Raw genomic sequence first — 22,412 nt, forward strand, 5'->3', positions numbered from 1 at the left:
TTCCGTAACCTCCTTATGACTTAATTTCCAAATCAGTAATGTGAAAATAATATTGATTTCTACCTTTATATGATTTATATGATCGTATTTCTGTATAAATGTATTTTTCTTGTGTTGTGACAAAGCTGTTGTCAGGGTAATGACTGAAATGAGTAGGCTTTTGTGGTTTTTACATTACTAAGGAAAGTATCAGTCAGATACTTACGTATTTATTCAGTACTCATTTATTTTCTTTTCCCCTAGAGGAGTGAGGACTTTAAGCAGTTCCCTTTTCTGGGTCTTTTGGAACAAATTATAAGGAATTTTACTTAGTAAATCTTATAGGTAAGCCTGGGCAGAAATGAAAAACAATAGGAAAGTCTTATAATTCAAAAATACTTCCCTCTGAGTTTTGCTTGTGTCCATCTTACAGCACATTTTATATTCAGAAGTTCCCTGTTAGAATGGAACTATTAGACAATGAAAGCACTACATTTCAGAATGTGTGGGATGCAGGTAAAGAAGCATTTAGAGGAGGATTTACAGCCTTAAATGCATTTATTTTTTTTAAATACTAAAAATAAGTGAATTACAATTATTAACTTAACAAACTAAAACAGATAAACAAAATCCAAAGAAACAAAGAACAAAGAGTAAACCCAAAGAAAATAAAAGGTGGACCATAATAAAAAATGCTAAACAAATAGTGAAATAGAAAACAAACAAACAAAAAACTAGAAAGGATCAATAAAAGCAAAACTTGGTGCTTTGAAAAGATTAATAAAATAGATAAGCCTATATAGCAAGACTAACTAAGAAAAACTTTTCTAAGCAAATGAGGAATAGAAAAATAATGTCCTTAACCCAATAAAGGATATCTGTAAAAAATCTGCAGCAAAATCTCACTCTTGAAGTTTTTTTAAAATTTTTTTTAATGTTTATTTATTTTTGAGACAGAGAGAGACAGAGCATGAACAGGGGAGGGCCAGAGAGAGAGGGAGACACAGAATCTGAAGCAGGCTCCAGGCTCTGAGCTGCCAGCACAGAGCCCGACGCAGGACTCACAAGCTATGAGATCATGACCTGAGCCGAAGTCGGAAGCTTAACCGACTGAGCCACCCAGGCGCCCCTCACTATTGAGTTTGAAACATTAGACACATTCCTATAATCAAGAATATGAAAAAGATGCTCTCTTTTATTGCTTCTTTTAAACACTGTACTAGAGGTCCCAGCCAATGTAATAAGAAAATAAAATGAAAAGTGAAACAAAATGATTAGAAAGAAATAGAACTGATATTATTTGCATAAAACATGATTGTCAGCATAAGAAATCAGATATCCCACATGTAAATCCCACAGAACTAACAAGAAAATTTAGAAGGATCACTGATTACAAGATTGGCATAAAAAACAAATAGTGTTCTTACACATGAGCAATATCAATAACCAACATATGTAAATGGCAAAGAGATATTCTTGTGCATAAAATTATAAAATGTTACTGAAGGACAGAGACAACAGAATCAATGGAGAGATATAATACATCCATAGGTGAGAATACTCAATGTTGTAATAATGTTTGTACTCTATAAATTTAATGCAATTCCAATAAAAAAAATCTCAGCAGACTATTTCATCAAACTAGACTAGTTAATTCTAAAACTAATATGAGAAAGTAAGATATTAAAAAGTAATACAGAATTGTAATAGTTAAAATAGTGAGGCATTGCCATAAGCCAGACAAATGGATCAAAATAGAACCAGGCACCTCTAGTACTAAGGAGTATGATAGAGGCGGCAATACAAATCAGTGGGGAAAGGTGGGTGGGACAGCAAGCACACTGTCTCATTGCCAAACCTTTATAGGGATGTGCTCGGCATTAGGGCGGGATTATTTTACCAGGGTCCCAGTGACATACCTCTTCTAATGAGCCACCTCTCATTATAGAACCTGACTCAACACTCTGATGATTGATTTGGCTTCTCAAGTACTAGGAGGGGAGGGGCTCTGAGGAGGGACATCAGATTCCTGTTCCTGGAAAAGGATACCTACTCTGACAGATTAGTAAATGAACATTCTGGTTTCTACGTTGTATCTTAGTAGATAATCTAACTACTACTAATGGAGACATGAATGTGCACTAGATGGTTTCCAGCCCTGAGGACAAGCTGAGAGCATGGTCTTGGGGCAGCGGGTTCTGGGAGAGGGGACCAACCACGAAGATGCTGAACAGAGATGAGGTGCTAACAGGGGACCTGGGGTGACCTCATCTAGAAACTCAGCATTTCTAAGGAGCTCCTGCCTGGAGGCATGGCTGATGCAATTTCTACTTACGGTTTCTGTAGTATTAATGGGGCAAGGAAGGAGAAGGAAACAGAATTTAAAATCAACTAACCAGCCTGTAGAGAGTTATTTTCTCAAAAACAAAAAACAAAAAACAAAACCTATTCAGAATTCATCTGCTTATCTTCGTTTCCCTACCCAAATGTGTGCTTGGAGTCAACCTACAGTCACCCATCAATGACTGCTCATTTTCCAATTAATTATTTAACCAGTTGGTGTGGCACAATTATGCCTGCCACCTGGATCAGCTATGGTAGTAATGAGGGGAGAAAGGAAGAATTTCAAAGGTGGGAGATATTTTTGAAATTAGAGAAAAAGAGATGGCAAAATATTCTCATTCTCTCTCTCTTCCCCCCCCCCCCATAATCCAAGAAATGCAGACATCAAGATACATTGATGTGTCTAAAAAAAGGGGGGAAAATTTTATGAGAGCATTTGGTGAAATGGATACACTGCCAGTGAGACTCACTGGGACAAACTTCCTGGAAAGCATTGTGTACCAATATTTGAATCCGGTCACTCATGGATTTCAGGTCTAGAAAAGCTTGATGCATAAAGTGCTAGAAAAGGTTGATGCACAGAGATATTCATTGTAGTAACAGACCTTAAATCAGCTAAAAAAATCAAGAACAGCCTAAATATTTACCAATAAGAATAATTTAGTAAATTATGATATGTCCACAAGAGGCATATTCTGCAGCCATAAAAATAATATTCACAGGCACCTGAGTGGCTCAGTCGGTTAGGCATCTGACTCTTGATTTTGGTTCAGGTGATGATTCCAGGGTCGTGAGATTGGGACGTGCATAGGGTTCCATGCTGAGCATAGAACCTGCTTAAGATTCTCTCTCTTTCCATCTGCCCCTCTCCCCTGCTCATGCTCTTTCTCTCAATCTCTCTTTTTAAAATAAATTAATAACATTTTCAAAAAATAATATTCATAAAGGATTAATACAGAGATTTCTTCCCTTATATCAAGTTTAAAAGTAGAAATATAGAGAAATAGAAATAAGAAAACATTATAGAGAATGTAATCTCAAAAAATCCTCACAGAAAAAACTAGAAAGAATTACAGTAAAATTAAAGTAGGCTTCGTCTAATAGTTGTAGTGGTTTTTTTGCCCAAATCTCTGTCAAAGTTGGCAAACACTCTGCTCCCGTGTCTTAAAACCCTTTGAGAAGGCAACAATTTAAGGCCTTGTTTCTAATGTTTCCAATGTGGCCACAATTTTTAATGGAATTGCTGGCAAGTCCTTTGATGGCCATACATGTCACAAGCATCGAGTAACCATGACAAAGGGCTTTTCTTCTCCAAAGAGCAGGACAGGTGGGGTTACCTGGCTTCACTGGAGAATCACGATTTTTACCCCAGGAGATGTGTTATTTGCCAAAGGAATATTTCAGCATTTCAAAAACACATCAACAGACTTGAATCTCACCAAGTAGAAATTCTTCAATAGTAATGTTGAGAACATAATGGATGAACCAAGGAGCTAGCGGTTCCCAGAAGCACACAAGAGAGAAACCACGTCTTCTATGGCTGCTTAAGATATTCAGTGAGGGAAATCCTGGAGGGCAGGCCATCACTTGACTGTCTTCTCTTGCTCCAAACCTCAATCAGCTTGACTATCTCTTTCATACATGATTCATCAAAATATTTCCTCAATGTATCGCAAGTGACTTCTTTGGCTAACCAAAAGGCTGACCACTTTTGTGGAATCCATCAAGAAAGGGCTTTGTCTCGGGGAAAATGAAATACTGGGGAACTTCTAGACTTTAAAAATGGAATCTTATTTTGAACATGATTCATATTATTCAATTTATTTTGAGAAGGTGTAGTAGAAGACACGCCCCTGGCAGTGCAGGAATTTGTGTGCTATAGCAAGAAATGACTATTTCAGCTGTGAAATGAAACCAGAGAAGGGTATCTAAGGCTACTATATATACTTTTTGATGTCATTTTCCAACTTAAGTATCCTTAAGGTAAACAATGATAGATGTCCATAATCATAAGGGATGTTTTTATTAATTCCCATCAAAGACAAGAATACTACAATATGGCGGCTGCATGACAACTGCATACTACTTGCTTTTCACAGTAGCATCCCAGGCCACCTGCACTTTTTTGATGGCACAGGACCTAATGGCACAATTTGACATAAAAAAGAAATTTCCTTCATGGTGACAATTTTTAGAGTAGCAGGAGGAGACTTTTTTAAAGATATTTTTTCATTGATTCTCTGAAACTCATTCATGGGTATTCTTGGTGTATCAGTTTCCTAAGGCTGCCATAACAAAGTACCACAAACTGAGCTTAAAACACTAGGAATTCATTGTCTCACAGTTCTGGAAGCCAGACCCTGAAATTATGGTTTTTGCAAGGCTATGCTCCCTCTGAAACCTATAAAGGGGTGTCCTTTCTGGCCTCTTCCTAGCTTCTGGTGGTTTGCTGTCCATCTTTGGTGTTCCCTGGCTTGTAGTTGTGTTAACTCCAATCTCTGCCTTTGTTGTCAGATGGAATTCTCCCCATGTCTCCATGTCTTCACGCGGCTGTCCTTTTATAAGGACACCTGCCATAAGGATTAGAGTTCCACTCTACTTGGGTATGATCTGATCTTAACTAATCACATTAGTGACCACTCTATCTCTAAATAAGATCATATTCTGAGGTACCAGGGGTTAGGACTTCAACTATTCTTTTTTGGGGGTGACACGATTCAACCCATAACAGCTAGGGTCCATGGATTGTCCAGAGAGTGTGTTGAGACAGACAGAGGGCAGCATGAGGACCCTGGGACCAGGAAGGATGAAACAAGGATGCAGAGAAGGAAGTGAAAGCAAGACAAATGGAACTCACTTTGCAATTTTGCCCAGCAGTCTGGTGCCAGTGATCCTTCCCTGTTGATTCTTTTACGAGGACTCTGGTTACTAATGGCAACTTTTGGCCAATTCCCAGCTGAAGAGGCCCAAGTCTATACTTGGAGTACACGTTGCAAAGTGAAGTTTATGGTTATGTCCAGAACATTCTCTGCTGATGCCATATGTTTGAAAATGTCTGAATTTTGTGCAGAGACACACAAGCAGTATTTTTGTAAGTGGAGTTACATAATTAGGGCATGGACTTGCATAATAATTAGCACGTGTAATTAGGCACAGACTTCTTGTCCTTTAATTAGACAATCAAGACATCTAATTAAAAAATTAAGATGTAATTACGTGGCCCAAGATCTACATATCTCTTTCTACCCATTAGAGATCACATTTAGAAAATAATTCACAAAAACTGATAGAGAAATGAAGATAGAAGCCAGATTCAAGGATGCTGAGGGAAGTGTTAAGTGCACTGGTAAGTCTTCTTTGGTTTTTCCTCTTTGGGGTGAGGGGAATTATTTAAAATATCCTGGTCTACTTGAACGAATAACTTTTGCACACTATGCTGTTGACCTTTGGTACAAAAGCTAATGAAGAGGAATGATGGCCTGACTGATCCGTGTAATTCACATGTGGCTCTTAAGTGCGGCCTGTAATCACACTTGAACATGGACTTACATGTGATGTCCTGGGAACTCATTCAAACCCAGTAATGCAGCCAGATGGTGGAAAACTTCTTCCCATTCTTGGTTCTCCTTTGTGACTACTTTGAAAGTAGACCCATTGCTCAGAGTAACACAAACCAGCACTTAAGCTGGGTTGTCCTTTCCCTGAATTTCTGAATATTTGATGAAAAATTTGTATTTTAAGTGCTTCTTGTTGGACTACAGGTGGGAAAGGGGAAGGTCAGAGACTACCATGAACATTCCATCTTTCTAATGATAGGTGAATGATTTTTAGAGCAGCATTTTGTTCGTCTAAATTCTAGTACTCCCAGGAAGCTTGGCTGTAATGATATGTTCTAAATTTTTCCTTGCTCCTGAATTGAGATTTGGCTGATCTCTGCATGATGCTAAACACCCAGTTTGACTCATTAATTTTTCTGAACTAACTGAACTTTTGACCTAATTGGCTGGCTGATTAGGGATTTTAGCCATATGTCCAGGTTTTTCTAAGCCAGTTCTGACTTTAACTGTGTTATCCCTCTGTTCCCATAAACTGGTGAAATATCCTAGTAATTCCAATGTTTTGACAGCTACGCTGCACTTCTCAGACTGCTGCTTTCTCCTAGAAAGTGGCACAGAAATCTGTCGGGCCACGTTTCCTGATTTTTGGTTAAGAAAATATGCTTCCCATATGGTTTCAGGACATGAAAACAAAGACATAAAGAGGTTATAAGCAGTTGGAGATGAGGTCTTATCTCCATGGTGTGTTCTCTCCCTCCTGGTTTTTATTTTTCTCTATTAGTCCATGCAATGTGATGAGGGACAAATTATGTGCAGGGGTCAGTTTTGACCAGGAAAACACAAATTTGCACAGGGAACTTATTTTTGCCATTGTTACTTTTTTTTTTCTGCTTTGCCTTCTGATAATTGTCCATGGTAGATGTAGAGACAAAGGAACTGAACTGGGGAGAGGTACATTTTTAAAAACAATGTATTGATGGAAACTTTAGGTAGGGAAGGGGCATTTAGACCACACCATCACCTTGTCTTCTAACTGTGACATTTTAGGATTCCTCAATCTCCAGCCTGTCACTCAATCAGGAGGAATTTCCTGGGTTCTATTCCACTCACTCGCCTCTACATCTCTACCTCTTTGGTCCTTAGACACTGTCAACCAGAAACCACTCCTTCCACCCTTCCCTGAGGAGAGCTCAGTAATTCTGTTTCCTAACAGGGCCAACGTATGAATGAAAACTTCAGGTCCTTGGTTTTTAAATTTTGCTTTTCCCTTCAGGTACTCCACATCAGCGTTTTCAAGACTGGAGAAGCTGGGCATCAGACATCCCAAGCCTTCTCCTTTTGTTGGAAACTTGGCATTTTTCCGCCAGGTAAGGGAAGCCTTCCATTGTCTTCCAGCATAAGATATGCTGAGCCCAGGGCAACTTTACCCATGAAGCACTGCTCCCATCTACATCGCCTACACTGGGGTGGTCTATATGTGAAGGCGCTGTGTGTTGAGCCTTCCCCTACTGAATGAATTCTCACATGATGACAACAATCCATTGTTTATTACTCATCAGCATGCAGTGAGTCCTGTCACCCATTCATTCATCCATTCACCCCAAAACCCATTGACTGGGTATCTAAATGTGCCAGGGCCTGGGATATGGAAGAAGCAGAAGTTACTTCTTCCCTTGAGTGCACACATAAAATCATGGTGTTAAACATGAGATAGGATGTACCCTAGGTAGAATCAACCCTGATTCTCTGTCAGGGCTAGAATCACACTGGAGGACTTCCTAGAGAAGGAGGTCCTGCAGGAACAATAGTCACAAAGACAAGAACACAAACCAGGTGGGGAGCAACGATGTGTGTGATCTCACTTAAATGAAAAACAAGGCACAGCTTGATGAGCAGCCTGGACTTACTAAAAGCTGAAGATGGGGGAGCACTAGGGGAAGCAGCTGTGTGAGACAGCAATGGGCTGGCTGGCTGGCTGGCTAGTGTGCTATCATTTTCAAGCAGGAGAGGGACCTTGAAGTAAAGGGTGACTCTGCAGGGAGGAAGATTTAGATTAAGTCTAGGTGAATCGATGAGGGCTTGGCCCAGGTGGTCCGTGTGAAAAAAGAAGGACATTGGGGGCAAAGTTAGTGACTCCTGGAATGAATTGGGTGTAGAGAATTCAAGGTAAATGAGCTAAGTGCCTCTAAGTGTTGAGCCAGGTTAATAGGGAGAATGGCCATGAGTTGACAGAAATAGAAGGTCAGGAAGGCAGCTGGTTCAGGGAGATACCCTTGGCCAGAATGACATGCAAGTCAATATGTCCAGTAGTCATTTGTAGATACAGCCCCAGGACTCTATCTTCTAAGGGTATTCTGTTTTCCCTCATTGGGTTTTCTCAGAAGCCACATGGTTTAATCTGCGAACTCATGGCCGTGTTGCCACCAGCCCCAACATCAGGAGCCGACAGGTCCTGCGTGTGAAGGGCCGCTGAGCCAGAGACAGGAAGGGCTAAGTGTGGGCCAATCATGATCATATCTGTTCAACATGTCTCTAGCATTTCCCCACCCCTACCCTCAGAAAGGCCGGCCCTCAGCACCAGACAGATAACAATAGCTATTTCTGTCCTTTTCCCTCCTCCTTTCTTTTCTCTTCCTTTTTGTCCCTTTCTCTGTCCAATGTTCTTTTCACTCTTTATTGTTGTTGTTCTGCTCTTCTTCGGGTTTTAAATACCTTCTCCTCGTCTCTGTCTTGGGGGGATGTTCACAATGTGAAGCCTGCAAATAGCGATCTCATCAAGGCTTCCTGTGAGTTCTTGAAGCAAGTGTGAAGAAATTTCTGAGTGTCAAAATAGAACAACACACTGGATAGGAAATTAAAGTAAATAAATTTCACATATTTCAGGGGGTGGGGGGAATGATCAGTTGCATTCCGTTGAGTAATTTAGTACTAACATTTTTGAGGAAAAAAAATAGTATAACCGTCCATGTGAAGAGAACACTGTGCTCCTGCCTCTGGTTAATTTCCACATATGCTCCTTTTCAGCTCAGCATCCTTGTATGTGCAAACCTTGCCAAGTTCTCTCCAGAACATAGTAATTTCAGCGACTATTTTTATATTCATAGAAGCTTTCTTTGATATATGGCAAGCTTAGACTGCGAAAGTCTATGTAATAAGAATGAGATGTGTTTCCATTAAGGATATCCACCTCTTCCCCCCTTCCCCTTCCCTACCCATCACGTGTCTCCCTGTGTACTTCATTCCCACAACACAGGGATCTGTGTGACATCTCCATCCCTTCACCCCTACAGCTCCTCTGTGTATATTTGCACACACACTCCATCCCTACTACACTACTGCATCCCTACAGCACAATGGATCTGGCACCTTCTGACCCTCCACCCCACGTGTAACTCTAAGTATACTCGTTCCCTGCTACAAAACATGTCTAATGTTTAGTCCTACTTCGGGTATCAAGTTACTCTAAGGTTCTTATTAGTCCTATATCAAGTTACCCTAAGGTTCTTATGTTTTGACTCTGTTGGTCTTAGTTAAAAATTGGATGAGGATCATGATAATTCAGAACTTGTGATAATTTGGATAGATTCAGCAGGCGTTTACACATATAGTGGCTGTCAAGAGAGGCTTTGCCAAAATTAATAATAATATAAACCAAACTGCCGAGGGGAATGTTAACATAGTTGAGAAAGCAAACGGTTTTCAAATATTTTAGAAGCAATTATACACAAATACTTTAAGTACAGATGATCTCTTCTGTCCATTAAAGCAGAACTGACCGAGATTTTTCCTCAGCAATATATTTTTTTAAGGCTACCAGTTTATTCTAATACTTCAAAGTACTTGAAAGCAATATAACTTCAATTCTTTTTTATTGTTTACGTAATTGTGTTCTCACAGTTCCAGACTTTTTTCCTGAATCAATTTGAGTACTCAAAATTTTGTTTAATCTTATCCTTACTATAGTGCTGTGTTTTCTGCAGGGTTTCTGGGAAAGCCAAATGGAGCTCAGAAAGCTACACGGACCTCTGTGTGGGTAAGAGGGAACCTCACTCTTCTACCTCAATTTCTGCATGTTCTGATAAGGAAGTAATAACCAAAATGGTGATGTTGCATGTGCTTAGATCTTTCAAGAATCCACAAAGAGAGTGCCTGGCAGTACAGATAAGGCACTGAGAGGAGGCCCCAGGGTTGCCCAAGGGGGCCCCATCCTAGGCTGAAAGAATACCATTTCCCAGCCTTTAAGACCCTGGGGGTCTTGACCATGTCTCACCACTGCTGCAATCGGATGCACTGGTCCCCGTGCCTCAGTCCCATGTGCCTTGATAACCCATGACTGGTCTTCTCAAGAACTTACCTAAACCTTACTTGGACCTGTTTTGTTCAACTGTTTGTTGACCATGTTTTGTTCAGCATGCTGTCAGCTGTACGACCATGTAATCTACCATCCAATAGAGTACTGTATTGAACGTGAAAGGGGGTGCTGTCAATAATTACCCCAGGACGACAGTGGAAACTGAGACTGTCCTGGATATATTGGGACATATGGCCACCATAGTTTTCAGCCATGTAAAGTAATAGAGTCTCTCTTTTTTCCTTGAAGTTTCCCTTTTTATGCCTCTGAGTGTGCTCCTTCTTTAAAAAATAAATAAATAAATAAATAAAATTCCAGAATCTGGTGAACAAACATATGTTCATATCATTTACTCTATTCAAGATTTGACAGACTCGAATCATATTGATTCTCAACATGTGTCTTTCCACCCTGGAGCCCTAATCGTTTTAGTCTGTTTTCACATCACTCCTCCTCAGCCACTGGGTGATTTTTCCCAGCTCCTTCTCCAGACCTCCAGGTCTGTGATCACTTTTTTAGGTGCAGTGAAGTTCTGTTCCTAATGTACATGCTAATGCGGGTCCAGTGGTTTGTGAATTCTTCTGTCCGTGGGACCCATGGATCCCATCGTTCTCCCTGGGGGTGATTTTCAAAAGAGATTGACTTGTACTCTGTGGAAATAAACCTACCCTGGAGAGCCACAGTTTTAGCCAAGTTGTTCTCTCCGCTGTTTCGTTTGTTATGTAATCCTGCAAAAGTGATAAATTAAGATGTCATACTAGATGTTCTCCGTAATTAGTCTGTTATTGCTGCATTACAAACCCATCTAAAATGCAGGGACTTCAACAACCAATTATTGTTCACCACGTTGCAAAGGCGTGGCCAGAATAGATTGATGTAAACTACACTTGGTTGAGCTTAACTGGGCTTTCTAGTGAATCTGCCAGGCCTCTGGGTAGGTAAGCTCATTTAGAACAGGCTCTTCTCAAGGTGAAGGCAAACATTCAGGAAAGAAAACCTAACAGCACAAGAACATTTAACGTTTCTGACGCATCATGTCTGCTAACATCCTATTGGCCAAATCTCGTTAGATAGCCAAACTCAAAATCAGGGGAGGGAGCACACTCTGTGGTGAGGCCAAAGCAAGTCACTTGGCCAAGACTGACACTGATGGGGCAGGGACGTGGCACGTATCTTTCAATAATAAGCAACTCTACCTCTTTAAGATCCCTTTTAGCTTGGTCTTTACTTACTTTTTTTTTTTTTAAGTGCATTGCTTCTTGCTTTAAGCATGATAGATATTCAATAAAGGCTAGGGGACTGACCCGTTTACCTTTCTCTTACTCTGGTGCTGTTCCATGGCTTTTTAAAAGTTCTCAGTCCAGGTCTAATAGTGTCATTCTGTGGCTGACTTGCCAGTGACCTTGGGGACTGTCCCATACATTTCTGAGACATAGCATTGATTCAGAATGACAGTAGCTTCCCTGGAAGTAGGAAAAGGCCTCCCGCAGTTTGAATTCTAGGAATCACTTCCCTTGAGCACTTCTTGTGCAGATTTCCAGAGAAGAGCACTTGGGTGTTTTAACATAATTTTAAAATGTCAGATAAAGAGTTTATAACTAGTGGGTGGTGTGGTGTGCATGTCCGTATATGAGAGAGAGAGGAAGAGAGACAGAGAGGGAATTAGTTTCCTTGACAAGATATCCAATCAACCCCACCCCCCAACTTTAAGTTAACACTATTTATCCTTTTCATTTCAAGAAAACTTAAAGAGAATGACTTCAAATTGTAGAGATCGAAATCGTAGTATCGTCTCTACTCTTTGTTCCCACCTCTGGTAAAAAGGGGAAGAAAGAAAGGTGATGGCATACTTTCTTCCTACAAAGCTATCAACCTTTTCTGCTTTAGAAAAAAAAGACGAGTCATAAAATGCTAACTTGTTGTTAAACATGTCCCTTCCTGGATTTGGAGGCAATACAGCGGTGGGCAAGGTCCTGACTGAGCTCTGTAATCCGGATGAGACTCCGTGTGCTCACCTTTTACAACAAAAGGGATGAACTAGCCCTATATTTAAGGTCCATTCTAGCCCTAAAAATGATCTTGTGACTGCTTAAGTTTTAGCAAAATAATTTCCCTGGTTGGGAATGTCGAGGATGAACTATGTTCAATGAAAGATCCTTCCTTTATACAGGGATTTGGTTTAAGTTATATTAATTTTTAGACTACCTTTAGTTTTTAGGCAGATATTATCAAGACCAGATTGGTCCTCTTAAAAATTGGAATGATAGCCTGATTCACCATTTGACAAAGGAAACCCCACACTGTTGACACCAAATAGAGACGCACTATGTCATTAGATGGCAGGATAGTACTATATGTTGGAAGGAACATGGCAGAGAGGACGTCCTCTCTGCTCTGGAATTGAACACCAAATATGGGGATTATTATGCTTATTACGTGGTTGTTATCATAGCAACTCAGTCAGAGAACGGGTCCCCAAACTGAAGATGGGCTCCTTATCTACTTTCCCTCCCACTCACTGCCATGGGGAAGATACTGCTAGAGAAGCTTTCTGCCAAGAAGGGCTGACAACATCACTGTTTATTATCACCACCAACACCACCACCACCAAGAACAAAATGTCTTTACCAAGTATCTAATTATGTAGCCTGCTTTGCCATACTCTGTGCAGATAAAACTACACATGTAGTCTCTGCCTTCTTTGAACTTGAAGATAAAGCAGATGGACTGGCATGCATACCTATATAGCTCTTATTCACAAAACTTGATTAGAATTCTTTTGAATTGCACAGAGTTGACAACATAATAGGAAGAGAGCGAGGCTTTACTGCTTTAGATAACCTTGAGTCAATTAATGGTTACTGGTTATCTTCTTCAGTCTGAGCATGAGCCCCAAGTTGGATTTATATTCCTTCCCAACTCCTAAAAGAATGGTATCAACATAATCCCCATACATTTGTGATTGGATATAAACAGGATGGAGATTATTTTCCCTTCTAATTTGTAACTGACTTTATAATCCAGTGGATGACAGCCTTTATTATGCTATTACTATTAATTACTTATAAATACTTACAGCACCTTAAGTTCAGCTCATTTGCAACTCCTAAAGGCTCCTATCTAAAGCTTCTTATCCCTCATACCATCCCTCTTGTAAATAATAGTACTGTCACTTTTCTTTTAGTTAGCCTCATCCCCATTTCTTCTTGCCCTCACATCACTTTGATCTTGATTTCTGGTATAAACTTAGCTCCCCTTTGGATTTTCATGCTTCTTGGCATCCATCACCTATGCCCCTCCATTTGATTAGTGGCCCCTCATTCTTGTATCCCTTTATCAAGCTAGATTTGTTAAATGATTTCATATATTCTCATTAGAACATTAAGTTTTAAGTAGGCAGGCATGCGCATTGTACATAACTCATAAAGTACAAACAAGTATACAGAAAAAAGTAAAACTGACTCCCACCTTGGACCCTTAGCCACTCCTCAGAAGCAACCTCTGTTATCAATTTCTTAATACCCAGATGGATAATATATGATTGATGTTGTTCTTTATCTTGCTTTTTTCATTAATGATATTTGTGAAATTGTCCCATTTTAATACATTCATTCTTGTTAAATGCTATTCTATTTTTTAAGGATTCCATTGTACGGATGTATCCTAATTTTAAAAACAAGTTCTCTGTTGATGAATACCTTTTGTTCTTATAAACAATACTGCAGGTAATATTCTTGTATATACACCATTGCTGTCTTGTGTAAGTATGTCTGTAGGATAAATTCCTAGAACAAATTATTAGATCAAAGATTATCTACATTTAAAAAAAATAAGTTTATTCTCTTTTTTTTAAGTTTATTTATTTATTTTGAGAGAGATAGAGATAGCACGAGTTGGGGAAGGCAGAGAGAGAGGAGAGAGGAGAGAGGAGAGAGGAGAGAGGAGAGAGGAGAGAGGAGAGAGGAGAGAGAGAGAGAGAGAGAGAGAATCCCAAGCAGGCTCCATGCTGCCAGTGTAGAGCCCTGATGGAGGGTTCAGATGCTTGAAGCCACGAGATCATGACCTGAGCCCAAACCAACAGTCAGACCCTCAACAGACTGAGCCACACAGGTGCCCCAGAGATCATCTACATTTTTAAATTTTATTTTAAATTGCTCTGTCCAGGAGTTGTATCAATTTACATTCTCATAGATAAGAGTATGAGAACACCTGGTTCTCTCATGTGATTACCATTAAATATGGTGTTCATGATTTTATATCTTTATCATGTGATGGTAGTTTTGATTTCTGTTTTCCTAATTATGAGCAAGCCTCAATATCTTTTCATATGTTTAAAATCCATTGTATTTTGTTTTCTATAGAATTCTTTGCTACCTTTCTATCAGGTTAGAGATTTCTCCCTATTTATTTGTAGAAGCTCTTTATATATTAAAGAAAATAGCCCTTTATTTCAAATATTTCCTCCTTTATATTAACTTTGTTTATTGTGCATTTTTGCAATCGGAAAACATTTTTTTATTCTTCAATTTAATCAATTTTTATGATATCTACATTTTGTATCTTACTCAGACATATTTTTTTAACTTCTACTTTTCTAGTGTTTTTTATTTTAATTTAAAAAATTTAGATATTTAAGGGGCACCTGGGTGGCTCAGTCGGTTGAGTGTCCAACTCTTGGTTTTGGCTCAGGTCATAATCTCACGGTTTGTGAGTTCGAGCCCCGTGTCAGGCTTTGCACAGCTAGCGCTTGGGATTCTCTCTCTCTCTCCCTCTCTCTGCCCCTCCGCTGCTCACACACACACACACACACACTCTCTCTCTCTCTCAAAATAAATAAACTTAAAAATTTTTAGTTATTTAGTACATCGGGCATTTATTTGAGGGGAAGGACAGGAGTAGGCATTCACCTTTATTTTTTTTGGATGGTCATGTTCCATCTGGAAATTCATTTTTTTTCCAACTGAAATGAATGTCATTTTTATCATTTATTAGTTCTCATATATATATTTCTGACTTCTGTGCTCCATTCTGCCTGATCACTTGCCGTGCTACATCAAATAACCTCGTTTGGATATCATGCACGTAGCACCTTGTGGTACCTAGCAGCAGTAGAGTGTTCTAAGAGCATCTTTGCAAGTCTCAGACTCTGAAGCAATCCACCTCTCAGGGAACCTTGGGTCCCTGGACTGAAAAAAAAATCAATTTAGCAAGCAAATAAGACTTTGGATAAAAAGACTTGGCACTTAGATAGAAGGTTCATGCCCACAGGAGATCAAGGTGTCTCATATGTGTCTAACTTGGAGGTTTTTAGCAGTGTTTTCATTTAATTAGCCAACACACATGAACTAATAGCACCTTGTCACCAGGCAGTAAAGAAGTTGAGAACTTTAGGATACATATGGAAAAGCAATGAAAACAATAAGGTCATTTCAATATTTTTTTAAGCTCAGATCCCATTGCGCCATCCATTAGAAGAGTGTGTGCTTCGGAAGTGAGTGCCATCTAAAAACTTCTCGCCATCATGCTTGTATACTATTTAGGTGAGGCTGAAAGGGCAGAGCCGAGATGGTTTGCTTTAATTCAGTCATATGGCTGGGTCATCAATGTGTGGGACATTTGCTGGCCCACTCCCCTAGATCAGAGTTAGAGGGCTCTGAAAGACTCAGCCCTCTTGCACCCTTGTGCCTCCCGGTTGGTCTCTAAGAAGACACAAGACACTTGAACACACTGGGCTTGAAAATGTGGCAGAGGATGGGGTGGGTGGAAACTATTGCTCTGTTCAAGAAAATACAAGCATTCAGACTCACACTGGGCAAGTGATATGGGGCGATTGTTCTCATTTTTAAGCTGGACTGAGCTCAATAGAATCATAGATGGTGAAGAATGGCAGGACTCAGGTGGGAAAGAAGGCACAGTTGCAGAAAAGCCGTGTAGGTGCTGATGCACAGGGGTCAAACACAGAAGTTTCTGCCACTGATTTGGAGTGTGTGCCTCACAATGAGACTCATTTAGGTGTTTGACCTAAAAATGTGACTCCATTTTAAGAGGAATCGATGAGAATGAAGACTACAATGACCACCGAGAAAACACGGTATCCCTGAAGCCCTGGAATTAAGCACAGAAATCCTAAACTATATTTACATTTCTGGCCATGAGGCCAGACTAGGGGGCAAAATTTGGGTCTCCTAGCTTGGTAAAAGTTGAGTCTTTCACAAAAGTGTGGAAAAAAAAAGCTTAGAATCACCACTTCCAAGCAAGATGAGTCTGAAAGCAAAATTAATACGAGACCCAATGATCTGTATGCAGTAACTATTGGCCATCATTCAGTGAGTTAAATATCCATATTCTCACTGATCACAATAGATTAATCGTTAACACTCAGCCTGTAAGGGCCCACTTTTAAATGAGCAATTACACTGGTATTGCATTTTGGGGGGGAGTGCATTATTTTATAAAAATGAATACCTTGGTATAATTGGCTGGGTTTTTTTTTTTCTAGGAGACTTCTAAGAGAAGGAAGAAAATTGTCTGTAGGAAAATATGTGACAATTATCACCACCTGAAACTTGTAGCCCAATAGGTAGAATTATCAAAGGAACAATTGTCCTAAGATAACTAGGCAATCTGGACTAGGACAGAAGAGGGGTGCCTGGGTGGTTCAGTTGGTTAAGCGTCCAACTCCTGATTTTGTCTCAGGTTATGATCTCACGGTACATGGGTTGAAATTCTCTCTTTCCCTCTCTCCCTCTGAAAATAAATAAACTTAAAAAAAAAGAGGAAAAGGACAGAAGAATTCTATTAGCATCGCACTACTCTTGAATAACCTTGAATAGACTCTTCACCTCTCCTATCCCTATCTTGGTCTTTTGTTAGACCGAATGGTGAATTACTACAAAGTTTCCGTTCTTCCTTGTGGTTTAAGATCACCTTTTATTTTAGTCTTCATCCAAAGACCCTTCTAAAGTTTACCCATTTATTTCTGGACTTGTAATCTCTTCTTTAAAAAATTTTTTTTAATATTTATTTATTTTTGGGAGACAGACACAGTGCAAGCAGGGGAGGGGCAGAGAGAGAGAGAGAGGGAGACACAGAATCTGAAGCAGGCTCCAGGCTCTGAGCTGTCAGCACAGAGCCTGATGTGGGGCTCGAACCCATGAAGCGTGGAATCATGACCTGGGCCAAAGTTGGACACTTAATTGACTGAGCCATCCAGGTGCCTCTTGGACTTGTAATCTCTTCTTTTACCCACTATTTCACACCACTTCCTTTCCCCTGTTCTTATTCAATGACCACCTGTAGGTGGTGGTTGCTGTAGGACTACTACTGTCCACATCTTTGTGACCTACACTCCTAAAGATCAAGAGCCTATGTTAATTCCTCTTCCTTGGGTGGAAAAAACATCAAACAGAGCATGCCAACTTACAATAGAAAATGGGAGTTCAAATGCCCCCTCGACTCTCCTATCTGCCACTGGTTAGCTTAATGGATTTAGGCCATTTTCCCCGCTTCTCAAAGCCCCAGTTTTCTCAAAATAAAATGAGGGATGTGGACTTCAACACTTTGTTTAATTATGAGCCTCAGTGAATTATATATTTTACATTGTGGTCCAGGACACACACACACACACACACACACACACACACACACACACACACACCTGAAATAAAAGTCTTACAAAAGAATATCTAATTTACTGTAAGATCCACATTGAACTATTCTATTATTTCATGAAAAAAAATTCAAGGTGGTCACAACTCTCTAAATCGGTTTTATAACCACTAGTAAGTCAAGATGAGCAATTTGAAAAGCAAAGGGCCAGATGATGCCTGAAGCCCTTTGCTTGATGGCTCAACCCCAAGAGTCTGCAATTGAAAACTTTTTTTTAAATGTAATGTTTATTTATTTTTGAGAGAGAGAGAGAGAGAGAGAGCAAGCTGGGGAGGGCAGAGAGAGAGAGGAAGACACAGAATCTATGAAGCAGGCTCCAGGCTCTGAGCTGTCTGCACAGAGCCCGACATGGGGCTCAAACTCATGAATCACGAGATCATGACCTGAGCTGAAGTCGGATGCTTCACTGACTGAGCCACCCAGGTGCCCCAGTGATTGAACATTTATATAAACCCCTGTTTTTGTGGTGGTTTAAGACTCTGGGAAATCTCTGACCAGATCGGCAGCTGAAGTAGAATGTAAGCCGAAACCGTTCCTCTGGAAACGGGGCTCCGGTCCCTGACTGTAGAACCAGGGCCAGCACTGGCTGCCCAAGAGCACCTTCCTTCTTTAAAATCACAAGTTCAGGCATTGTTAAAATTACTTCCCAGTCTTAACACAGAATCTTTCAAGCTAAAAAAGCTTAACAATATATCGGTTGACAATTTAAAACATCTCTCGTGAAGATTTTTGCACTGAGGATAAATACCTAAGCAATTTATGCAAAAATCCTGTCTCAGCTTGTTATGGCCATCATTGCTTACTTCTAGTGGATAGGGCAGCAGAGGGAATGGCCTAGAAACTGGAAGTGGCCCCATTCACTGGGGTGTCCAGGTATGGAAAACTGACCAGGCTGTTGGTGTTGATAGCAGGGTCCAGCTGATGAGCAAAGCACCATGTTTAAAGGGTAAGAAATCAGCAGTTCCCCATTCTAGTGAACACTGGCCATCGTGGACAGTTCAGGAGAACGCTGCCCACAGAGAAGGTGTCAGTTGGACAGTAATCAGGCCAGCAAGCAGGAGTCAAGAAGGCCTGTCAGTGGACAGTAGGGCCCAATGAGGGGGTGTTCTGGGAGTCTGGCAGGAGGCATGCAGCAGCTCAGGGGGAGAGGCGTGGGGACAAATCATGTACAGGCACTCAGTCCTAAGACTGGGAGCATGATGTGAGGCCCAGGATGCAGAAACCAGACCCAACCCTGTTATCAGCTGGGGACAAAAGATCTATCCTGGCTGGAACAGATCAAGGTTGAGGATGCTGGGGGTTGTTCCACTTCAGGGGACAGGCTGGACTGCAGGTGGGGAATGAGCACTTGACTGGGGAGAGTGCAGGGTCTCAGAGGCAGGGAAGTCAGCCTTAGATTTTCAGTTTCACATGCCTTGACATATGTTTCCAAAATCTACCACTATAGCAGGTTTAAGGTAGAAGGGAGCTCATTCTCCATCAGTGAAAATCCAATATGGCATCAACAACTTCTTTACCCCCCTGATAACTGCCCTGCACAAATGCGTCCCCAAAGAACAGAACATCTCAGATTGAAATTGCATAAAACCTCGATTTCAAGCTGATATTTTCAAATAATAAATTCCATATTTAATTGAATTGTACCTGCAACAAATCCAACTTGTTCAACCCAAAATGCAAAATAGAATTATGTAACCTACCATGAATCACTGTGGCATTTGCCAAGGCACTCTCCCATCTGGAAGCAGGTCCAGATAGCACATGGCATTACGCATACCTCTTCTGTCAAGAACTGTTTTGCACAGATAATCTCAAAAATTGCACACACTTACCCAATTCTTATGGCTCGCAACCCTAATTAATTGAGAATGCAAATAGCATTCCTATTCTGTCCAAAAAGAAGAGTGACAACCCATCTTTGATTTCAAGATTTGAAAGAAGTTATTACTCAATACAAAGGAGCAACTAATTCCCGATTCACACAGAACTTAAAGTTCCTCTTTATCATTATTTTGGGAGCAGAGAAACTTTTTTCAAGTTCTTGGAACACTTGAATGATTAAAAAAAAAAACACAACAGTTTTAAATCTTGTTACTCACGTAGGGCAAAAGGCAAAGGCATCTAAATAACTAATAAGTCTAGATACATACTACAAACTTTCACACAAACAAAAATCACATATCATCACACACATATGAAATTCTACTAAATTTTGAACTATCAGATTTTGTCTTTAAAATGGACCATACTCTTTTTTCTTCCACGGGACTCTTAAAATCTTTTAGAGTTTGGGTTATTTACTATGCATTCCGATTATTCCTGGTCAGTCTTATGTGTAACACTTCCACAGCTGTGCACACGAAGTAATTCCTAGCAAGGGACTTCCAGGTTTTATGATGCCTGCGTGCCTGGGGCACACCATAGCAACTTAATTACTAAAATAGGTTCCCTGATTATTGTTTGCATCTCAAGACCATGCCCCTAACAGCTTCTCCCCCATCACACCCCAAAACTGCAAGAATTTTGCAACCTATTATACAAAGTTTTCCACTCTGAGTAAGGCTCTGGGTGTATTGGCCTATTTACAAAGGCCTGACTCTCTGGCATGTTCTTCGGGCTCCCCACATTAACCACTAAGGAGGCACTGTTAGCAGATGATGCTATTTTTGCCTCTGTTTAAAGAGGAACTTATAACCTTTGCCCTGGGCCTTTGGCTGGTGGATGGCCCATTACCACGTGTTAGGTGGACGTGGTGAGTGTGGTCTTTTGTGTTACAACACTTGCCAGCACTGCCTGATACTACTCGGGCCATAGAGGAAGTGGGCATACAAGTATTGATCAAGACTACAGCCTTTCCCAACAGGACCCTTGGGGAAGGAAAGCCAGGTCCTCTCGGGGTCACCCTCCTCCATCTCCTCCATTGCTAATGCAGTGCCCGGTGTATATCAACCACCAGAGAGGCCATCGTTGAGTGGACCTTCCACTGTCCTTTGAAGGGCGTCTGTAACTGTCCAAGTTCTCTTCTCTGATTCACTGCCAGACCACAGGTTTTGTCTTATGACTGACATGGCCACTGGATTTTTCCCAAAGACTCCAGCCTAAAGATTCTTAACTGCTTCCCCAAAGTCTTAGATGACTCTGGTAGAGTTTGGGTTCCTTGGACCATCCCAGTTCTTTGTCCTCCTTAGCCTGCGAGCCCACCATGATGCTTTATCTCCTGAATGGACACTTAGCATCCTGAGTTCTACCCTCCTCCACATCCGTACTTGTTAAGGAGTACCAGGCTTCAGTGTCTGAGACCCCACAACTGACACCCACAGAATAAAGATTCCATCTGACTCAACAGAAAGGGTCGTCATGCCTCCACATCCCACGGTTGTGGCATTAATGGGTCCCCTGATCCCTGGTCAGATCCAGGTACTGAGGATGGCGTATGCATGAAGGACACTTGGATGGAGGGATTTTTTTATTTATTGTGCTAAAACACAACACAAAAGTCACCATCCTAATCATTTGTAAGTGTACAAGTCAGTGGCATTAAGTACATTCGCAACCATCGCACCACCCATCTCTAGATGGGTTCTAGATGAACCCTTTTCATCTTGAAAAACGAACTCTGCACCCATTAAACAACAATGCCTCATTCCCCACTTCCTCTAGCCCCTGACAACCACCATTCTACTTTCTGGCTTTATGATTTTGACAGACTTACTTCACTTAGCATAATGTCCTCAGGGTTCACCCATGTTGTAGCATGTGTTGGAATGCCCTTCCTTTTTAGGGCCAAATGATACTTTACTGTATGGACATTCACATTCTGTTCATCCACGCATCTGTCTGTGGGCACTGGGGTGGCTTCCACTTTTTGGCTGTTGTGAACAACACAGCTATGAACATGGGTGTACAACGTAGCTCTTCGAGACCTCACTTTCAATTCTTTCAGGGACATATGCAGAAGTAGAACTGCCGAATCACATGCTAATTCCTTTTTTAACTTTTTGAGGCACCACCATACTGTTTGCTGTAGTGACCGCACCATTTTCCATTTGGAGAACATCTTGTGGCAGCGCTTTATTATTCCCTTTAACCATGGCTAAGTGGCCATGACTTCTTGCCTTCAAACCTGGAGCGTGAACTCCTGAAGAGGTTTAAAGTTCTCCTTGTGCTCTGGAATCCAACTGGTCAATGTGAACCACACAATCCTCGTTGGAATGCATGGCCCCAGCCATCTTGCCCTGACTTCCTGTTGACTCTACGCCAGTGAGCACATTCTTTACCAGACTAGCCCTGTTATCAACAAATACTTGAACTGCACCATAAATTCAGTTCGTTTTAATAAATTCCCAGTAGTCCCTCCCGGAGCCCCTTCTCCCCTTATCTCACTCCCTGCCAAACCCTTTACAATTTATGCCTTTGCTTTTCAATTCTGCTTTCAGTTCCCTCCAAGTTTCCTCTTTCCCACCAGGTCATTGTGGCCTTTGTGTCTCATATAAATTTAGTCCTCTGTGTCTGGG

At 40.8% G+C, this 22,412-nt stretch overlaps 1 protein-coding gene and 1 long non-coding RNA gene across 2 annotated transcripts in view; one reads left to right on the top strand and one right to left on the bottom strand.

The window, feature by feature from the left end:
• LOC109269097 (uncharacterized) overlaps positions 1-22,412 on the bottom strand; it is a 158,982-nt gene that overhangs the window by 37,905 nt on the left and 98,665 nt on the right. The window lies entirely within an intron of this gene.
• Positions 1-22,412, top strand: part of TBXAS1 (thromboxane A synthase 1) — a 154,615-nt gene that overhangs the window by 28,450 nt on the left and 103,753 nt on the right. Inside the window, exons 2-3 of the mRNA XM_019452924.2 lie at positions 7,153-7,246; positions 9,860-9,912. Coding sequence (XP_019308469.1) covers positions 7,153-7,246; positions 9,860-9,912 — 147 coding nt within the window. The remainder of the gene's footprint in view (positions 1-7,152; positions 7,247-9,859; positions 9,913-22,412) is intronic.

The sequence above is a fragment of the Panthera pardus genome, unplaced genomic scaffold (assembly GCF_024362965.1).
Source record: "Panthera pardus isolate Hobbes unplaced genomic scaffold, ASM2436296v1 HiC_scaffold_8, whole genome shotgun sequence".
NCBI lineage: Eukaryota > Metazoa > Chordata > Mammalia > Carnivora > Felidae > Panthera > Panthera pardus.